Source organism: Chiloscyllium plagiosum, unplaced genomic scaffold (assembly GCF_037043375.1).
Source record: "Chiloscyllium plagiosum isolate Xiang-an unplaced genomic scaffold, Cpla_swu_hap1 HiC_scaffold_18, whole genome shotgun sequence".
Taxonomy (NCBI): Eukaryota; Metazoa; Chordata; class Chondrichthyes; order Orectolobiformes; family Hemiscylliidae; genus Chiloscyllium; species Chiloscyllium plagiosum.
In genome coordinates, this window is record NW_028270156.1 from 38,475,377 (window position 1) to 38,496,362 (window position 20,986).

Genomic DNA, 20,986 nt, shown 5'->3' on the forward strand with positions numbered 1-20,986 from the left:
CATTTTACAAACCAATTTTCCCTGACTCTCCCTCCAGAATATTTAAAGGTGGGTTGGGAAGGTGAAATTACCATTTTTCTGTCCACCCTACTGGCCCCCATATTGCAGTGGAAGACAACTGAGACATCAACCATTCTGCTCACTCATAGGTCAATTGAATGTCCTCAAGTAGCCCATTAAAGACCTAATTTTGTCACTTCCTCAATAATTTGTGCAAAACCAGAACATAGAATCAAGGTAGGCAGCTGAGGGATTTCACAAGCACTGGTAAAAGCAGGATGGAAAACAGAAGGGAGAGGTGGCATTACCTAGGGTCCTCTTTCCCCACTGGGTCACTCCACTGGTGAGTGGCGATAAACTGAGGGTGTACCTTCATGACATCAGACTGGGCCCTTCATCCCTGACAGAGAGGAAATTGCACCCTCGAGAGCTGGTGCACCCCTCTTATGTCTCCCCTGCTAGTCTTTAAGAAATGATCCTCAAACTCCTCCTCGCTACTCTTGCTAGAGTCTCTGATCTCACTTGAATCAACATGTCAAGATATATTTGCGAGGCCAGTGTCCGTGGTTAGAAATTTCTATTTTGCAGGCTAACGATGGAGGCAGTTGACTTTAATGCTGAGGTTCCCCTTCCCTAAATCCAAGAAAAGCTAAAAAGGCTAGGCAAAAGACATGGAGGCAAGGAGCAATGACCAGGTGAATGTTTGTTTTGAAGGAGATGGTTCACAGGATGGGGCGGGGGGAAGTGGCAGTTGGGTTGGAGGGAGAAGGGCATCAGGCAGACCAATGACAAGCTCAGGGCTGTCTTTCAGCGGCCACATTCTGCTATCTTTTCCATGACCTTAACCAGCAGGTAGGTTGACTGATCTCCCAGTCGGAAAGGCTGTCACATTTCCCTCCCTGGGATAGCAGGTAATGGACTGGTGGTTGGTTGAGGCCTTAGGTGGTCCATAATTTACGACTTAAGGGTATAATTCATGATGGGTTGAGAAAGTTGACCATGAATCTTCTCAGCCAAAATTAATTGTGAGATAGCGGGAAAGAATGGGTATTTCTCACATGGCAACTCACCTGAACATTTAACTCTCGCCACTACTTCTGTCAAGGTAAAAATCCCACATGTTCTTCTTTCCTGTCAATTGTGCAGAGTCCCAGCAGTAGCCACTCCATGCTTCTGTTGGGACTTCAAAGCTGGTGACCAATCAGATTGATTGTAACAACTCTCAAAGGCAGGATTTCCTCTTCCTCAGGGAGGAAAGGCCCATTCTGACCTCATTAAGGCACACTTTCAGTTTATGCTATTGCTGGGCAGCTACATTTAAAGTCTGCATAAAGAGCAGTGGGGTGAGGAGAATGTCTTCCGTATAAAATTCAACCCCATGTTTGTAGGTTCTTGACATTCACTTGAAAACTATTCTCTCTTTGGTCCAAACTACAGCATTAAAAATGGCATTAAACACTTGTTACTTACCAAAGTAAATTTGTTCACCTGTACATAGAGCTTCAGCACTTCCAGGTCTGTCACCATTGGTTCACAACCAGAACATTCTTTAAATACCTCCAGGTAGGACTTAAGCCACTCTAACTGCAATTCCTTAGGTGGGTACATGCTGAAGTCCAATTCACTCACCCCTAAATGGAAGCAAAACCTTTATTTTTGCAGTCATTAACATGAATAATTGTGCCTGGAAGAATGTGGAATTTTAGGATCAAATTTTATAACTGAGTCATATAAGCCATCAACATTACTCATTCCAGCAACCGAGATCCTGTTTCAGAACTCAATGCAATGCTCCCTCTAAGACTGGCATATGCATGGCCTTGTAGTTATAGTTATATGGGATCTATTGTGCCCTGCAATAGATGAGAAATTAATAAGGATTTATGAAATAACCAATCCTGAAAGTTCAGTCAAAGGCAACAATAAAAAAAGAAAAATTGAACCAAGAGAATGATTCCATATGCTTTTTGGGAAATAATTCCACCCATCACTTTTTCCCTGTGAAACATAAATCTCTTGCATCCCAAACAGAGTTCACAAAAACTTTAAAACATAAATTTTTAATCCAACATGAAATATCTGTTCTGAATTGTCTGTGTACTTTAGTTCAAGGCATCACTCTTTCTCACAAGGCCAGAGAATGTTTCCTTGTAGCAATAAGTTAATGGTTTTAACTAAACACATTGATGCATGCTGAAAATGTGCAGATTGCAGAATTTCCCAACATACAGCCTGCACATGTTGAGCATATGCACTATTCATGCATCAGTAGATTTCTAAGTTGAAGCAGAGGGATGCATACAATCTTCCTGTGAGAATGTGTAAGTTCCTTTGCTTTCTCCAAAATGATTTCAAAACAATCTGGCACATAAATTGCCGGAGAATTATTCCATTGACATGTCACATTTAAAACATTCACAACTCTTGTCATTTTTACTTCTGAATTGATCAGATTTAGCTTTGAGAAAGTTTGCCAATAATTATGATTAATGGCTCTTGTCATCTCCTTTGCTGCTACTTGGAAAGTATCAATCAAGGATATTTTTCTCTGAGTGAAAAATTTTAATAAAGGTTCAGTTGCATTTTCCAAGTCATTTATATCCACCTGGAAGGTGATGCTGAATTAGTGGGTTCCTTCTGAATGTCTAATATCTGTGGGATACACAATAAGCTCCTCTCATCATTCTGTTTGGGTTCAAGGTCAGTTGAAAACTTCTCTCCACAGAAGAAATCATTCTTCACTTGTACAAAATTATAGGTAACTTTTGCCCTTTTATGGGAATGTGTGTTTATTAAAGTTTCAAAACTGATCAAATGCAGAATGATTCAAGACACAATCTGACAACAGGAAAGCAAAATGAACTGGTAACTAAAAGTAGCAGTGTACAGGACAGAAATTAAAACTAAAAAACAATGAAGCTGATCATTTGTAAACGGCCATGGACATTTTACCCTGTGCTCGTTCCCCCTCAATCCTATTATACGCTATACGCCAGTACGACAAGACTTGGGCACTTATAATTAAAGCTGAATTTTGACCACACTAATGCACCCAAACCTTCTTGATATCACAATTCACCTCCTTAGAACTATTTTGCCTGATTTCTGGAACCCAAAATCTTTGCCTCACATATCCACAGACTAACCTTTGAGGAATTCCAGGCCCCTAAGGGGGTTGAAAAATGGAAAATGGAAATTTCTTTCACATCATAAGGCATGCCTCCAGGTTGTTCCCAGATTTACCAATTTCTGCCATCAACGCAAAATTCAAAATGTTTGTTGCAATGGTACCTGAACTTTCTATATAATGATTTTAGATCCCTGAATGCTGAGTCAATCTTTTCAGTCTCAAAGCTTCCTGTCACAATATTGCTAGGTCTTCAGTACTGCTCTCAATTATGCTCGAACCTTCAGCCGAGTTTCCCCAGATCATTACCCTTCCAGAGGGATAAATTTAACTTTTAAACTTCCAGGTGAGGAAGGGCAAACTGGTTCCCTTTCTTTATTCACCCATCTTCTCAGTTAGTTGCAGAAAATTTAAGTTAATAAGTTAATGCTTTTGCTTGTGTATACCATTCTCCCAAACTGAAATGACCTGACTTTTAAAAGGAGTCAATTTAACCCGGCTTTCATAAAGTCAGTTTACTAAAATGCATGACTTCACACAAACATAAATCTAGACACAACACAGATTAGTCCTAAAGGAGATAATTTAAGTAAAGAAGATATTTGGGTATGTGTCTGAATTGCTCGGGAAGAGTGGATAATTGAGCACTGTGACCATTCCAGTGGAAGCTATTGGTAGTGAATAGTTAGTCTAACAATTTATAGCTTTCAGATAGATTTAGAACTGTAATTCTAATACATTTCAACTATTACTGAATTTGAGCATTCAGGGTGAGAGGATCCTTCTGTTGTCATGACTTTTATTCATTCATGGAATGTGGGCATCCATAGTTTTTAGATTAGATTAGATTCCCTAGAGTGTGGAAACAGGCCCTTCGGCCCAACAAGTCCACACCGACTCCCCAAAGAGTAACCCACCCATTTCACATAGGTCAACCCACAATGCCACTGGGGAGGGAGTTCTGGGATTTCAATCCTATGCTACTGAAGGAATGGTGATATATGCTCAATTTAGAATAGTGAATGGCTTGGAAGGGAACTTGCATATGGAGATATTCCATCTCTGTGGCCCTTGCTCTTCTAGAGATGGTAGTCGTCCTGGGTTTGAAAGTGCTGTCTAATGAGTCTTGGTGAATTTCTGCAGTGCATCATGTTGATGCTATGGAGTACTGATGGCGCAGGGAATGAAGTTGGGGTGTGTTTCTAAATAGGCTGTTTTACCCTGAATGAGTGTCTTGAGTGTTGTTACAGCTCAAATCATCCAGGCAAGTACAGAGTATTTAATCATACCCCTGATTTGTGCCTTGTTGGTGGTGGATCGATTTTGGGGAGTCAGGAGGTGAGTTACTTGCTGCAGAATTCCTGGTTCTGACATGCTCTTGCAGCCAAAGTATTTATAATATCTAGTGCAATTCAGTTTCTCGTCAATGGCAAACCTCTGGCAAATTGATAGTGGGGATTCAGCTATTGTAATGTCATCGAACATCAATGATTAAGTTGTCTGTTGTTGGAGATGATCATTGTCTGTCACTTCATAAATGTTACTTGTCACTTGTCAGTCCAAATATGGATATCATCCAGGTCTTGTTGCATTTGAACATGGATTGCTTCAGTATCTGAGGAATCATGAATGGTGTTGAAAGATATTAAGGTAGATAAATCCCCAGGTCCTGATGGCATCTATCCCAGAATATTGTGGGAAACAAAAAAACCAATTGCTGAGCATTGACAGACACCTTTGCACCCCCTTTGGTCACAGGTGAGGTCCCAGAGGACTGGAAAGTAGCCAACATTGTCCCATTGTTTAAGATGGGTAGCAAGGGTAGCCCTGGAAATAACAGGCCTGTGAGTCTCACATAGGTTATAGGGTAATTATTGAAAAAGATTCTCAGGGATAAGATCCACATGCTTTGAGAAGCAAATAGACTTATTAGTGATAGACAACATGGTTTTGTGCAGGGGAGGTCGTGGCACACTAACTTGATCAAGATTTTTGAGGAGGTGACAAAGATGATTGATGAGGGAAAAGCAGTTGATGTAGTCTACATGGATTTCAGTAAAGCCTCATGACAGACTGGTACAGAAGGTGAAGTTGTATGGTATCAGGGGTGAGTTGGCAAGGTGGATACAGAACTGGCTTAGTCAAATGAGGCAGAGAGTAGCACTGGAAGGATGCTTTTCAGAATGGAAGGCTGTGACTAATGGTGTTCCACAGGGATCAATGCTGGGACCTCTGCTGTTCATGATCTACATAAATGATTTGGAGAAAAATGTAGCTGGTCTAATTAGTAGGTTTGTGGACAATACAAAGATCGGTGGAGTTGCAGATAGTGAGGAGCATTGTCAGAAGATACAGCAACTGGAGTCATGGACAAAAAACAAAAATGGCAGATAGAATCCCTACAGTGTGGAAACAGGCCATTTGGCCCAACAAATTCACACTGACCCTCCAAAGAGTAACCCATCCAGACCAAATTCCCTATTACTCTACATTTTACCCCTAACTAACACAACTACCTGAACGGTATGGGCAATTTTAGAGTGGCCAATTCACCTAGCCAGCACATCTTTGAATTGTGGGAGGAAACTGCAGCACCCGGAGGAAACTCACACCCACACGGGGAGAATGTGCAAACTCCACACAGACAGTAGCCCAAGGTGGGAATTGAACACGGATCCGTAGTGCTGTGAGGTAGCAGTGCTAACTGCACATATAAGGTGGTGAGGTGGAGTTTAATCCGGACAGATGTGAGGTGATTTACTTTAGAAGATCACGTACAGGTGGAAATTTAACAGTGAATGGCAGAACCTTAGGAACATTGATATGTAGATGGATCTAGACGTGCAGATCCACAGATCACTGAAGGTGGCAGTGCAGGTAGATTAAGTAGTAAATAAGGCCTATCACATGCTTGCCTTCATTGGAAGGGGTTTTGAGTATAAGGATAGACAAATTATGCTTTCTATGACTTTAGTTTGGCCACACTTGGAATATTGCATGTAGTTCTGGTAACCACACTACCAGAAGAATGTGGATGCTTTGGAGAAGGTACAGAAATGGTTTATCAGGATGTTGCCTGGTGTGGGGGATTTGAGCTAAAAAGAAAAGTTGGATAGACTGACTTTGTTTTCACTGGAATGCAGGAGGTTGAGGGAAAACCTAATAGAAGTTTATAAGATTGTGTGTGGCATGGATAAAGTGGAAAGTATGAGGCTTTTTTTCCAGGAGAGGAGGGGTCAATTACTCAGGGACACAGGTGCAAGGGGAAGGTTTGAAAGAGATGTTAAGGCATGGTTTTCACACAAAGGGGTGGAATGGGGTGCTAGAGGAGGTGGTAGAAGCAGACACAATAGCACCATTCAAGAAGCATCTGGATGAATGCATGAATAGGAAGGGAATAGAGGAATACGGATCCTGGAAGTGACAACAATTTGAGTATGTATGGGCAAAATGTGGTGGGCGTTGGTTTGCAGGGCCAGAGGGCTTGTTCCTGTACTGTATTGTTCTTTGTTCTTTATTCTTTGAACATTGTGGAATCATCATTGAACATCTTAACTTCTGATCTTAAGATGGAGGGAATGTTATTGATGAAGCAGCTGAAGATGGCTGAATCGGTGTCCTGTTCCTTTTGTCTAGTTTACACAACTTAGCAATAATTTAGTGTGACAACCCCCTTACCTGTAGCTAGATGATCATTCTTCAAATGTGACCTTCACCTTATATTAACACTCAAACCCAGGGTGGTACACATAAAAGTGTTCAGTCCTCCTAATCCACTCCAGTTGAGCTGAAACTGGCTGTTTAACCCCTGTTCTTATAAATTCTTAAAAGGGAAAGGCACAACATATATCTGCAACATATTGTGACATTGTCTGCAAGTGGTAGCTTACTATTCAACTGGGGGTCATCAGACCTTCATCTTCTTAGCAGTCACAAGAGGTCACAGCCTAATCTGTCATGACTTGCCTTCTCCCCTTTGAAGAGCTGTTGTTTGAAGTTTCCATCACATCTTGGGTGAAGGTATAAAATTGCATGAGTCTGTCTCTCTCTTTCTCTCTCTCTCCATTTAACCACTAAATTTACATCCACAGCCATTCTTGGCTGCATCTGAGCTCTTTTTGAAAACAAATTTTGGAAGTAAAAGTTTAAATTGTCCACAGTACTTTGGGGTTCTGAACCACTGACATGGCAAAACCTCTGAAATTCTAGGACTTCCTAAATTTATAAATCAATGTTTCTAACAATACTATTTGTTTATTTTAAAATGTCTGATTCACTGTGAGTAATGCCATCATCATATGTGAGCAATTGTTCAATACTCGTGGCTCGTTGCTTAAATTATAAAGAGCATGATATGTATTTGTCTTGTGTGGGTAAAGTACTGGACTTATAGAGTCATAGAGTCACAGAGATGTACAGCACGGAAACAGACCCTTTGGTCCAATTTGTCCATGCCAACCAGATATCCTAATCTAATCTAATCTCATTTGCCAGCACTTAGCCCATATCCCTCTAACCCCTTCCTATTCATATACTCATCCAGATGCCTCTCAAATTTTGTAATTGTGCTAGCCTCCAACGCTTCCTCTGGCAGCTCATTCCATAATGATAGACATCCTGCAGGAAAATCTGACCGGAAAATAGTTATTTCACTTAGACACCATTTCTATTTGTAAAAATGCAACAGTTCAAGAGATACAGGAGTTTGGCAGTCTGCCATTCTGGAATCAGTAATCCCAAGGTTGGAATTAACTATGTCAAAACAGCAGTGTTGAAAATTTCTTTTATCACTTCCTCTTGACTTCCTAAGTATTTCACATTTATTTTTCTTCATTAATGTTTGAGTTTTGTATCGTCGCAACAATGAATGATTGTGTGACTGAATGCAACACTAATGACAGGTGAACTCTTTGCAAATTCAGCTGTCTTTTTTCATCATCTCAATTGTAACTTCGTCATCTCAATTGTTGTAACTTCATCATCAGATTCAATCGAAATAATAGAAAGGACAAATACTATAAAATGTTTTGGTGTTTTGTCACAATTCATAAGGTTTGATGCCAGTGCATGACCACTCAGAATTTTTAAAGTCCTTTCTTTTAAATTTACATTTCAAACTATCAGAAAAACATCATGGGATCTTTCCAGGCACTGAACAATGTAGGCAGTAGTGATAAAATTGGGAAAATCATGTGAGATCAATAGTGACAAGTTCTCAACATTGAGGGTAGGAAGTCCCAGTTCCAATTAAATGTTGAAAGCGAAATGAGATTCTTCACAGGATGAGATTCTCACCACTGAGCAGCCAGTTGCCTATTTGCATTCATTAACACAGATTAGATGTTATCATCACTTAATCTCCCTTCATCTATATGCAGTTTCCCATTCTTCAAACCACTGGATAGAAACTAAATGGAGTCATTTTCTGCTACAAAATTCAGACTGATAATCTTGCCACTCTAGTTTGCCACTTACTCTTCCGGCCTTCCATCATGGGCAACAGTCAACAACATCTCAGGGTGGCAACCACACTCACTCCCTGTCCGTGGACATTAGACACATACCAGTCTCACTGCACCCTTATGCCAATCTCCAACCCATCTACAACTCTGCATGTCTGTACTGTACTTTGAAGTGTGCCAATAATTGGAATGCTCCTTCAAGTACTCTTTACGTTTGTGGGCAGGCACCTAATGGATTCAACCAGGGTTCCTCTCAGGGTTCCTTGTTGTTCTCTTAGCTCTCACTCATGCTGCACCTATACAATGCATATAGCATCTTTGCCTGGCCCTGCCTTGTCTCCTCTCAGCCAAAGTTTAACGGTGCACAGTATTTCTTTCTTGATCTGCCTTTTATTGCAGACACAAAGCCAGGCAGCTTATCATACTTGTCAGCAGTGATTATTCAAGGTTGGACATATTGCTGTATTATCGTGCTATGTAAATCTTACATCTACTCCATTTGCCAGCTGTACACAAGCTGTATACTTTACTCAAATGGCCTTGTCTCAAAGTCTAAGGGGTGTTGCCTTCAGTCAGGGGGTCCCACCACAATAAGTCAAGGACAGCTTCACTTTCAGTCCAGGGGCTTGGGTATAGCCAGTTGGTTGCCTGGGATGGTCAGGATCAGGATCCTCTTCTCATAAAGGGTGAGAAGCCAAATGTCTGGCACTCACCATCTGCCTTGGGCTCTTTATGTGCTAATGTGGCACTTTTTCTTCTGGAATGAGACATAGGAACAGATTGAGTAAGATGAAAGTTGCTGGCATAGCTGTCAGTGCTGGTGCAGATATGGGAAAGGCAGTGAGATATCCCAAGTGAATGAGAAAGCAGCGTAGAGTGCAAGCAGGGTCAATGTTGAGAGGGAATGGGATGGTGAGAGACAACGAGGGAAGATGTTGCATGTGAAAGCGAGAATGATGGATCATGAGCCTTGGTGGGAGATATGTGCAGTAGAAGAGACAAAGTGAGTGTAAGGTAGTGGAGAGATTATAATGGCACTTTCCCACATGGAGTGGACAAGTTCATTGAACAATTTGCAGCATTGTTGTGCAGTTGTCTGAACCATGAGAAGAGCACTGACCCATGTGGCAACTTCAGATCTATATGGGAGTGTCTGGTGACGTGGTCTCTTCTGCTGGTTCTGAGGGAAGAGGGCGGCCCTCATTTGCACCACCCCATCCACCGAGACTTCCAGGTTCCTGTTGGCACAGCAGGATGCCAATTTTCCTCTGTTCAAAACGTCCAGGGCAACTCACATGAACTGTACAGGGCAGCTCTGAACTGACAGCACTCCAGTAGGTGCAAGGCTGAGCTTTGAAGATAAAAAAAATTACAGATGCTGGAATCCAAAATGGACAAGCAGGAGGTTGGAAGAACACAGCAAGCCAGCAAGCATCAGGAGATGAAGAAGTCAACGTTTCAGGTGTACACCTGAAACATCAATTTCTCCACCTCCGTAAACTGCCTGGCTTGCTGTGTTGTTCCAGCCTGCTGCCTGTCTATTTTGGGCTTTAAAGATGGCGCCAGTGCCAAGCATCCCAGAAATCGCAGCAATGTTGAGAATTGCCACCTATGGTGAGTATGGAAATATGATGATCAAGGTGTCTTTGGGTTATGGTGAATCAGTAATCAGGTTGAGAAGATAGCAGGAGAGATCTCATCAGGTTTTGTGGAGAGAAACCCTCCAAAAAACTCGCCATAATTGATTCTTAACCAATTCCTGATAAAATTCAACAATTTGAAGACATGTGCCATTGAACACAAAGCAAGTTAACAGATATCTAGCAATCTTTATGGCATAGATTTCCCCTTTCACAATGCCAACTTGATTCTTGTGATAAATATAAGGGGTCTCCTCGCATCTAGCAATAGTGATGCCATGTAGACTAAGGAACAAATCACATCAAAGAATTTGACTGAAAAACCAATAGAGTATTAAAATAAAATTTGTGCATACATGTTGTGAAAAAGGCATAAATTGAAATATCTGCAAAGTCTAAAAGCCTATGGAACTTCAATCATAATGGGGAAACTTGATAATCAACGAATATAAAGTTAATCTTTTTCAGGGCAAGTGATGTTTGTCATCAGTAATTATGGCTCAGGACAGAATTGAAAACCAAGTTGCCTTTCATGAAGTGACAGCAAGTGTTTTTTTTAAGGAGCAATATTACAGTACAAAAGGCATAATTTATGATTATTCAAGTCACTTCTAAAGGTTGCCATGTGCAGGGAGTTCAACAGTGACCTTACGAGGTGTACTGACAGTAACTTTTGGATTTAATTTTTAGATCCATGTGAGCAAATTCAGAGTTTTCTGTCACTTCTACATTTAGGATGACAGCAGACGCTGCTAGATTTTGCAATCATTACAAGTACAAAAGTCTGGTACTTCTTTATTTGGTATTATTTTATTTCACCATACACAATTTTTAACTGCTTTTTCTTGTGGCTCAACTCTATTCAATGATTCCCCTCCACCTCAGCTTCTAAAGCAGCCAAGAAACAAAGCTTTGATGCTTCTGTTAGCAAAGAAGAATATAAAACGTACTTATATTTCAGCTAAGGCAACCTTCAAAGCAGAACATCACAATAATTTGATGTAGCAGTGAAAATGCTACATTGTCTTGGCCCAGATAAAAGGAGTACATTGTTTTTCTGTGGACCCACTACTTCTTAAGTCACAAACAAATTTAACTATTTTACTTGGTTCCTGATATGGACAAGTTATGCTTTCACTATATTCGACTTATAAAAAGACATTGGACTTTAAAAAAGTCAACAATAGTATCACAGAATTGTTATGGCACAGAAGTTTGCCTCTCAGTCCATTATGTTTACACCAGCTCTCCAAATGAGTGCCATGACTTAGTGACATTCTCCCACCCTCTTCCCCTAGCCTCGCCATGCCCTCTTGAAAGCAATATTTCTTTAATAAACATGCAATTATTGATTCATTATAAAAATTTAAATTTATTAAAATAAAGAAATTAACCCAAGTTTGCAACATGAAACTATAAATGTTTACTCTTCTAAATAATGCAAAACACACATCCAACAAACACTCACACATACACTGGGCGAAGGGAAGGACATGGATTTCTCTCTGCAGGGATTCACTTTTGGAGAAAAACACTTTTAGCCAATAGGTCTTAGTTCTTAAGGCGAAAACAAATTAACACATGGACTTTCCATTCAATGTTCTGACACACAAAGTTGTGTGTTATTAAACACAAATTAAAGTCTCCAGGAGTTTTGCCAATTAACCTTTCTCAGGAAATAAAGTATTGAGGATTCTTTTGGATTTTCAGAGGAGAATCAGTCAAAGCTGAGACTGGAGCAGTGATCCACTGCACACACTGTAGAGATTTTTCCAAAACTCAAGATCTCAGTAGGGAAACTCCTTCCTGTCCCCAGTCTGGCTAGAAACATCCAAACAACCTCCAAAATAGAAGCTGCAACCTGACAGTCAGATGGGATCTGCTTTAACCATGCACTTTTTAAGACATGTCTTGTTAAAAGAATGTTCCATGGTCCATTCATTGAATTCTTTAAAGAAAAGCAATCCTCGTATGCTTTAAACTCCAGAACATAAAATAATATTAAATATGATGTCACTATAACAACATGAGAACGTGTGCAAGTTGAGACATCTATTATTCACCAGCTGGTTACTAATGGGTGGCAAAATTATTTCTGTACCATTTCCAAAATGATCAGAAATACTACATCTTCCATCACAAGTCCTTACTTGCTCTAGTATACTGTGTGTATGCGAAATATTATGTCCACATGTTTATTGCCATTTTAAAATAAAAATGGTTGGAGCACAAACTCTGTCTTCTGTGTAGCTTGTGATTCAACATTCTTGACATTTAAGTCACATTCTGTCTAGTTGTTCTCCATCACCAAGTATGTTGTGTATGTGCCTGGCCTTGATATTTTATTTGACAACTGCAGAATTCTTTATCTTGCTCAATCATCTTATTTATCTACATGCTTATAAAACCTATGTTTGGCATTGTCCAACAAATGTTTCTTGGTTTTCCTCCTCCTACGTTTACCCTGGGTAATATCCTACAATTGACACTGAGATATTCACCTCAGAATGCTAACAAATTAAAATGAACACCAACATCATGTTATCCCCAACTGACAAAAATGGATGATAATATCTGCACAAGATGAGGGAATATATTTTCCTTCAGTCACCCAGTAATTAGTGATGATTTCTGTTTACACCAAGACAACTATTTTCCATTACAAACCCTGCCAGGGTTGAGATTACTTCAGACTTAACACGATTCCATTATGAGCACTGATGTGCTTGATTCATACAACTACAAGAATGAGTCCAGCTGGTCAGAAACCACCAGTCTAGGGACCACACATGTGGTCTATAAATGTAGCTATCAACAGGTTCACTTTCTCATATTTTTCTAAACAATTCACATTGGATTTGGCTGTGGAGGTGACAGTTTTGCACTTTCTATCCTCAATTGTTGCTTTATAAAGCAGCCTGGTTTCTTCTTATTGAATGTAAGTAGACTGCTGAGGCCAAATGGTTAATAACACTGAAAAAACCCTTCATAACTCAAGCAATCACTGTCACTATTCATAAAGCTCAGCTATCATACATACTTATAATAATTAAAAATAAAATAGAAGATAATGACTGCATGATTAATGATTCATGATTAATTACAGGGGGAAGCTTCTGGATGTCACATCAGTGAATTGTATGTCATAACAATGCTGTCTTCATTCATTATAATACCTTCCATAAATTATGATGTTAGTCATTGAAAGAGTAGAAGGGAAAACAATGCTGTTAAATGGACAACCATGGAATAATTTCATTTGAGGTCATATTCATTATCATGTTAAAAATGATGGCTGTGTCATCCATTAAAGTCCATTAAAAATCATTCCATGTTCAATCCTGCAACAGCAACCTAGTTAAGTCAAAGATATGCCACCTCCCTTATACTGCATTAAAAAAATCTGCTTGAAACTTAAGCTTGTTCTAAAATGTACAGATAAATGTTTATGATTTTGCAAACACCACATGTGTGTTTCGTCTCTGTATTGGTACAATTCCCCATTGACTGACAGCTCTCTGTAACTACCCAAATGCACAACATCCCGTTCATGCATGGGGAGTTGGGAAGTAGTGGTGAACAAGGTGAAGGGGGAAGGGAGGTCTCACTGATCCAAATCTTAAAACAAATTGCTCCCTGAGAGTGTTCCAAGGGTACTGAAAGTTTTCAGGCCAAAATGATTTCATGATGATCATCTACCAACTAAGCTACTCTGGACAGAATAATCTGTTGAAATTCGTCTGGAGTGGAAATTGCAATGAGAGAAGTCCAAAATCTAAATCCAAATTCTGCAATATATGTTCTATAGATACTGCAAATGCTAGATACAACTATGCCTCTTGTCTTATGTCAAAATATTGGTGAATACCACAAAGGGAGCTATGAACTATAAAATAGTGTTTCAACATTCTCACTTCTGGCCAGCAGTCTGCTCAAACTTCAAGGGAATGGCAAGGATTAAACTATATGATGGATCTGTTTGACACAATCTTCATCCCACCAAATCTCCCAGCTCGTACGATATGCTGCTTAGTGTGTTTACCCAGCACAGGAAATTGCTGGATAACCTTAATCTCAAGAGAAAAACATTGATATGTTATAGAGGTTCCTTTCTCTATCGAGAATTAAGAAATTGGTTAATAAAAAATACATGTAAATTTCACTTTAATGATCAGGAAGACAGCAGAACAATTGAGTAAAAAGCATCATTCGTACATTGGTCAAATTTATTGCATTAAAGTCAAGAATGGTTGAGCATATTATAGAATAGGTATAAGTGAAGGAAACATTGATCATAGCTTATGTGGGACCCTTTCTGTGTAATGCTTAATCTGCAGGTTTCATTACACTTTGGTACAACTGACAGATCTTCTCTGTACTCTGCAAGCCTCAACAAGAAATTAAGCCAATCCTTTGATGTCTCCAACGTGCAAGATGCAAAATAAACTGATGTGGTACCCATTTTATCAGCAGTTCTATTCCATGGATAGCAGTGATTCAGAATTTACAATGCAACAAACATTTTACTATTCTGTAATAAATAGGCAGCAGTAAAGGCAGTCATAAAACTTGGCACAATAAATTTTGTCCATCAGAGATTATTGAATTTATTTTAGAGATAAACTCAGTTATAGGACAGGGCACAAGATAATAAAAGTTGATTTCCACTAATCAAACAAGTAAATAGTTAATTAAAGAACAGCATTTTAAATAAAATCTGTAAGTACTACAGTGATAATGCTAAGTGAGCTTTTTTTTCCAATTCTGATTTTAGTGTTAAATGCAAATGATGTTACATTGGCTGTTGACAAAAGAGCAATGATATACCATATGTTCACAACTTGAATTTTACAGGACCTCTTTCATTTTACCGGTTGCAATTCCTGGAGAAAGTGAAATGGACTTACGTAATGCACTTCATGGGTTATAAATGTTTAATTTGTTACTACACATAATCTTAGAACAAAAGTACTATGAATTCATTATTAATCTATTTGGCTAATTCCAAGTTGTGCTGAGCTTTCCTGGAAAGTTGTTTACTGCAAGGCCAACTAAGTTCTCGCAATGTATCTTACCAACCTCACCTCACGTCCTGAGCCACTATGGCGTTTCTCATGTCCAATTCCAGCCCCATCTAATCGTGTGCCATCCCAGAACAAATTGGCACTAAGCTGGTATCTAGAATTCACTGGCATCCCTGGCACCTAGAGTCATAGAGTCACAGAGATGTACAGCATGGAAACAGACCCTTCGGTCCAACCCATCCATGTCGACCAGATATCCCAACCCAATCTCGTCCCACCTGCCAGCACCCGACCCATATCTCTCCAAACCCTTCCTATTCATATACCCATCCAAATGCCTCTTAAATGTTGCAATTATACCAGCCTCCACCACTCCCTCTGGCAGCACATTCCATACACGTACCACTCTCTGTGTGAAAATGTTGTCCTGTAGGTCTCTTTTATATCTTTCCCCTCTCACCCCAAACCTATGCCCTTTAGTTCTAGACTCCTCCACCCCAGGGAAAAGACTTTGCTTATTTATTCTATTCATGGCTCATATAATTTTGTAAACCTCTATAAGGTCACCCCTCAGCCTCTGACACTCCAGGGAAAACAGCCCCAGCCTGTTCAGCCTCTCCCCATAGCTCAAATCCTCCAACCCTGGCAACAACCTTGCCAATCTTTTCTGAACCTTTTCAAGTTTCACAACATCTTTCCGATAGGAAGGAGACCAGAATTGCACGCAATATTCCAACAGTGGCCTAACCAACATCCTGTACAGCCGCAACATGATCTCCCAATTCTTGTACTCAATGCTCTGACCAATAAGGGAAAGAATACCAAACGCTTTCTTCACTATCCTATCTACTGTGACTCCACTTTCAAGGAGCTATGAACCTGCACTCCAAGGTCTCTTTGTTCAGCAACACTCCCTAGGACCTTACTATTAAGTGTGTAAGTCCTGCTAAGATTTGCTTTCCCAAAATGCAGCACCTCACATTTATCTGAATTAAACTCCATCTGCCACTTCTCAGCCCATTGGCCCATCTGGTCATGATCCTGTTGTAATCTCTGAGGTAATCCTCTTCACTGTCCACTACACCTCCAATTTTGGTGTCATCTACAAACTCACTAACTGTACCTCTTATGCTCGCATCCAAATCATTTATATAAATGACAAAAAGTGGAGGACCCAGCACTGATCCTTGTGGCACTCCACTGGTCACAGGCCTCCAGTCTGAAAAACAACCCTCCACCGCCACCCTCTGTCTTCTACCTTTGAGCTAGTTCTGTATCCAAATGGCTAGTTCTCCCTGTATTCCATGAGATCTAACCTTGCTAATCAGTCTCCCATTGAGAACCTTATGGAACGCCTTACTGAAGTCCATATAAATCACATCTACCGCTTTGCCCTAATCAATCCTCTTTGTTGCTTCCTCAAAAAACTCAGTCAAGTTTGTGAGACATGATTTCTCATGCACAAAACCATGTTGACTATCCCTAATCAGTCCTTGCCTTTCCAAATACATGTACATCCTGTCCCTCAGGATTCCCTCCAACAACTTGCCCACCACCGACGTCAGGCTCACTGGTCTATAGTTCCCTGGCTTGTCCTTACCACCCTTCTTAAATAGTGGCACCATGTTAGCCAACCTCCAGTCTTCTGGCACCTCACCTGTGACTATCGATGATACAAATATCTCAACAAGAGGCCCAGCAATCACTTCCCTAGCTTCCCACAGAGGTCTAGGGTACGCCTGAGCAGGTCCTGGGGATTTATCCACTTTTACGCATTTCAAGACATTCAGCACTTCCTCCTCTGTAATATGGACATTTACCAACTTTAAGAGCCCATTGTGCATCTGGACAAGCACCTGAGCTGCCTGCATGATTCTTGATATTTGCTGTGGACATGGCAGGCAAGAGAATATCAGAAATGTGCAGGCATGGACCTGGAGTTTCTGTTGGTCAGTGATGTAGAGGCAGGACTTCCATTTCCTCCAGGACCAGCAGTGGAGGTTGTCACCCTGAACAGTGTAGTCTTGGCTGTCTGGAGGAATGCACACCAAATGTAGGAAGCCGCTCAATGACCTTCTCCACTATGCCAGCATAAATGTCACCATCTTACCAATATGTCACACTCACCATCTCTGCTACTGTTCCCACTTCCCACCAAGGTTCATGCTCTGCTATTCTCATTAACATCTGCAACACCTTCCCTCACATGCTATTATCAATCCCAAACCTTAATTGGCAACTTGCCAGGGAGAAATATGGCATGATGCTGTGAAAAGCATAAAAGCTGGTGTGAGCTGCTCCTCTCATCACAATGAATCCTCACTGAATTTCTCATCCAATTTTGCCATATCTCTTGCCATGACCCATATCACTCAGACCTGTATAAGGTTTCTCCCTAATTTTCTAATCTCTACAACACTAGGAATAAAATTTCACCTTCTATTTATCTTGCTTCCTTTCTGGAATTTTCCTCTCAATTTTGTTTTTTGAACTTTTTGCTCCATTGAAATAATATCAATTCTTTTGCCTTTTAAATATTAATCTATTGAACTGGGGTCTTTCTTGGAATTTTCTACAATGGTTTGAGTGCTGGAGGAAGACTTAACATCCAGTTGTAGTAAAGTAAAGCACCAGATATGTCAGCTGTCAATTGTAGTCAACTGGCTCATGTGTATCACACAGCCCACAGCTGAAAGAAAGGCAAGAAAGTTGGTTACCCAGTTGTAAAAAAAATGTAGTGTGCCACTGGTGCACAAGAATGGTTGGATATTGCACCTCATTTCAATACAGTCCAAACTAACACATTTCACAGACCCTCTGCAAACCTGATTTCTCAAGGTAATTATATGCAAACTTCTAATGTATATCTTACCTGCAAATTCATTAAAGTGGTTTCCGATATCATATGCTTGATAATTGTAGCCAGTATATTCATAATCAATGAACTTTACGAGTTCTAAGAAAAGAACAACATTTACCAGTTATTATTTAATTAGTAAATTACAATTGAACTTTATCTCATCACGTTTGGAACTACATGGAGAGATAGTGGATGCATTGTTGGTACTTTGTTTCACACTGCTTATTTCTGGAAAGGTCCCTACTCATTGAAGTGAGCAAATGTAACCCCACTCTATAAGAAAGGAGGAAGGGATGAGTGGAAAACTGCAGATGTGTTAGTTTGGCATCAGCAATGCAGACAATGTTAGAATCTATTCTAGTGGATATTGTATTGACATTCAGAAATTGGAACCTTTGGAAAAGTCAACAAGGATTTATGAAAGGGAAATCATTTTTGATTATTTGTTGGATTTTTTGAGCATCTAACTTACAGCATAGGCAAAGAAAAGCCAGTGGAAACTGTATATTAACATATTCAGAAGGTTTTTGATAAGGTCCCACACAGATTAATAAATAAAAGTAGACTTATTGGATTGGGAAGGAATGTGTCAGTTTAGATTAAAAAATACTTAACAACAGAAAGCAAGCAATAAGTATAAGGAGATCATTGTCAGAATGGCTGGCTATTATGAGTGGGACAACTGAAGAGTCAATGCTTGGTCCACAACCTATATACATGATTTGAATGTGGGGAGCAATGTTTCCAAACTGTAATATTTACAAACTGGGTGGGAATGTAAGTTATAAGGCTTTAAGCAAACTTCACAAGATCTTGGAATGAACTAAGCAAATGGCAGAATGTGGCAGATGAAATATCATGCGAATAAGTCTGAAGTTATTCATTTTGGTAAACAAACACGTAAAGGCAGAAAATCTTTTAAAAGGTGAGAGGTTGGAAAATATATGTATCCAAAGGAATCTGGATGTCCTTACCCACAAGTCACTGAAAACTAGTAAGCAAGTACAGTAAGCAATTAAAAAGGCAAATGGGTTAGATATACTGACATTCATTTCAAGGGGATTTAAGTACAGAAGTAAAGATATCTTGCTGCAGTTGTTTGGACCTTGGTGAGTCTGCACATGGTGTATTATGTACAGTTGTGGTCTCCTTATTTAATAAAAGATATCTTTACCGTAGAAGAAGTTCAGTGGAGGTTTGTTTTATGAGGGGATATTGAGAAAACTGGGTCTGTATTCATTGAAGTGTCAGGTAATATTAGATGATCTCATTGGAACTTATACAGTTCTTACTAGCATGACAGGGTCGATATAAACAGGATGTTTCTCCTGGAGATTATAGAATAAGGGATGTAATCTCAGCAATGGGAGTGGGCCAGTAAATGTGGAGTTGAAGAGGAATTTCTTCAATCAGATGGTGAATATTTATAGTTCTCTAATCCAGAGAGCAGTGGAAGGTTAATTATGGAACATTTTTAGGTTAAAAATTGATAGATTCCTTGAGACAAATAACATTAAGGGATACAAAGATAACATAATGAAGTGGCATTGTATTAGAAGATCAGCAAATGATCTAATTGAATACCCTTTATGTGGCTGAACAGCCTCCTCCTATGCCTCTGCTCCTGTATTAAATTTTGACTATTCCAATTCCCTCCTTTTTTTTTCCCAGTCCATGTGTTGCATGTAGCTGGGATACAGTTTAATTTTAATGGGAATCTTTTGGTACCTCAGTTAATTATTACAACACCTAAATACATGAGGGCTGGCAAAATGGCGCAATGGTTCGCACTGCTGCCTCCCACCATCCAAAGATGTGCAAGTTAGTTGAATTGGCCATGCTAAATTGCCCATAATATTCAGGGATGTGTAGGTTAGGTGCATTAGTTAGGGGTAAACATAGAATAATAGGGTAAGGGGTTGGGTCTGGGTGGGTTACTGTTTGGAGGGTTGGTGTGGACTTGTTTGGCTGAATGGCCTGTTTCCACATTGTAGGGATTCTATGATTTGACAGTGAATAGCAACAAACATTTTATGAAGCGAATTGCAACGTGCCAATCACATCTTGTCCCATAAAAATGACCATAATACCAATCAGTACTGAAGACCATGGTAGATTTTCATCCTGCTTTCTAGCCGCAGGATGATGTGGAGGTGCCGTGCTGGATTGGAGGTTTATTTGGAAGTATCTGTTGGACTATAACCTGGTGTTATGTGATTTTTTTACTTAGCCTAAGGGTGCTAAAGTAACTGCAACAACCTATCTACTGTCTTAAATGGAGCTCACCACCACTTTTTCAAGTGGATTTAGAAATAGATACCATGTGCTGGTCCTGCAGAGTCTCCCAAATCTCATAAACATTTTTTTTTTAAAAGCTATGCCCATAGAACAATCTCACAATCATAAACTGCTCTGAAATTCCTATGCCCTCTGAGTTTACAACACAAGTACAGTCAGTAAGGGATTATATTTTTTGTTATTTCAGGGAACTGTTCTTACCAGCAATCCAGGGATCAGTTTATGTTATTAATGCTGGCAGGTCACTGGCTGTCCCTTGTCCATTCCAGCTCAAGAGAAGGTGCAAATATTTTACAGCAGCCTGTTCCATCTTAGTTTGTCATATAAAAGAAATAAGTCATTGGAACATGCTAAGGTGCAGTTTTCAAATGGAAAGGCTAATGGCTTGTTGGTCTCTATTGCAAGAACATTTAGGTACAGAAGTAAAGAGGTCATGATGCAATTGTATGGACACTCATTGAGACCCCAATTAGAGTTTTGGTCTCCTTAGCTAAGAAAGGGGGAAACCAGCCATATGAAAGAAAGATTAATCAAACTGACTCTTGTAATTGTGAGATTATTCTATTAGCAGTCTT

The 20,986-nt window shown here is 39.8% G+C and overlaps 1 protein-coding gene across 10 annotated transcripts in view; it reads right to left on the minus strand.

The window, feature by feature from the left end:
- The window catches only part of LOC122557782 (ethanolamine kinase 1-like), a 507,497-nt gene that overhangs the window by 221,040 nt on the left and 265,471 nt on the right, over positions 1-20,986 (minus strand). For 7 of the 10 annotated variants that reach the window (XR_006313932.2, XM_043705802.2, XM_087996524.1 and 4 more), the window contains exons 5-6: positions 18,126-18,209; positions 1,471-1,631 (exon numbers count right to left, since the gene is read on the minus strand). Coding sequence is in view for 8 of the 10 variants with exons in the window: in XM_043705802.2 (XP_043561737.1) it covers positions 1,471-1,631; positions 18,126-18,209 (245 nt within the window). In the remaining 2 variants the exon portion in view is untranslated. The remainder of the gene's footprint in view (positions 1-1,470; positions 1,632-18,125; positions 18,210-20,986) is intronic. The other 3 variants (XR_015760158.1, XM_087996523.1, XM_087996522.1) reach the window with 1 other exon arrangement.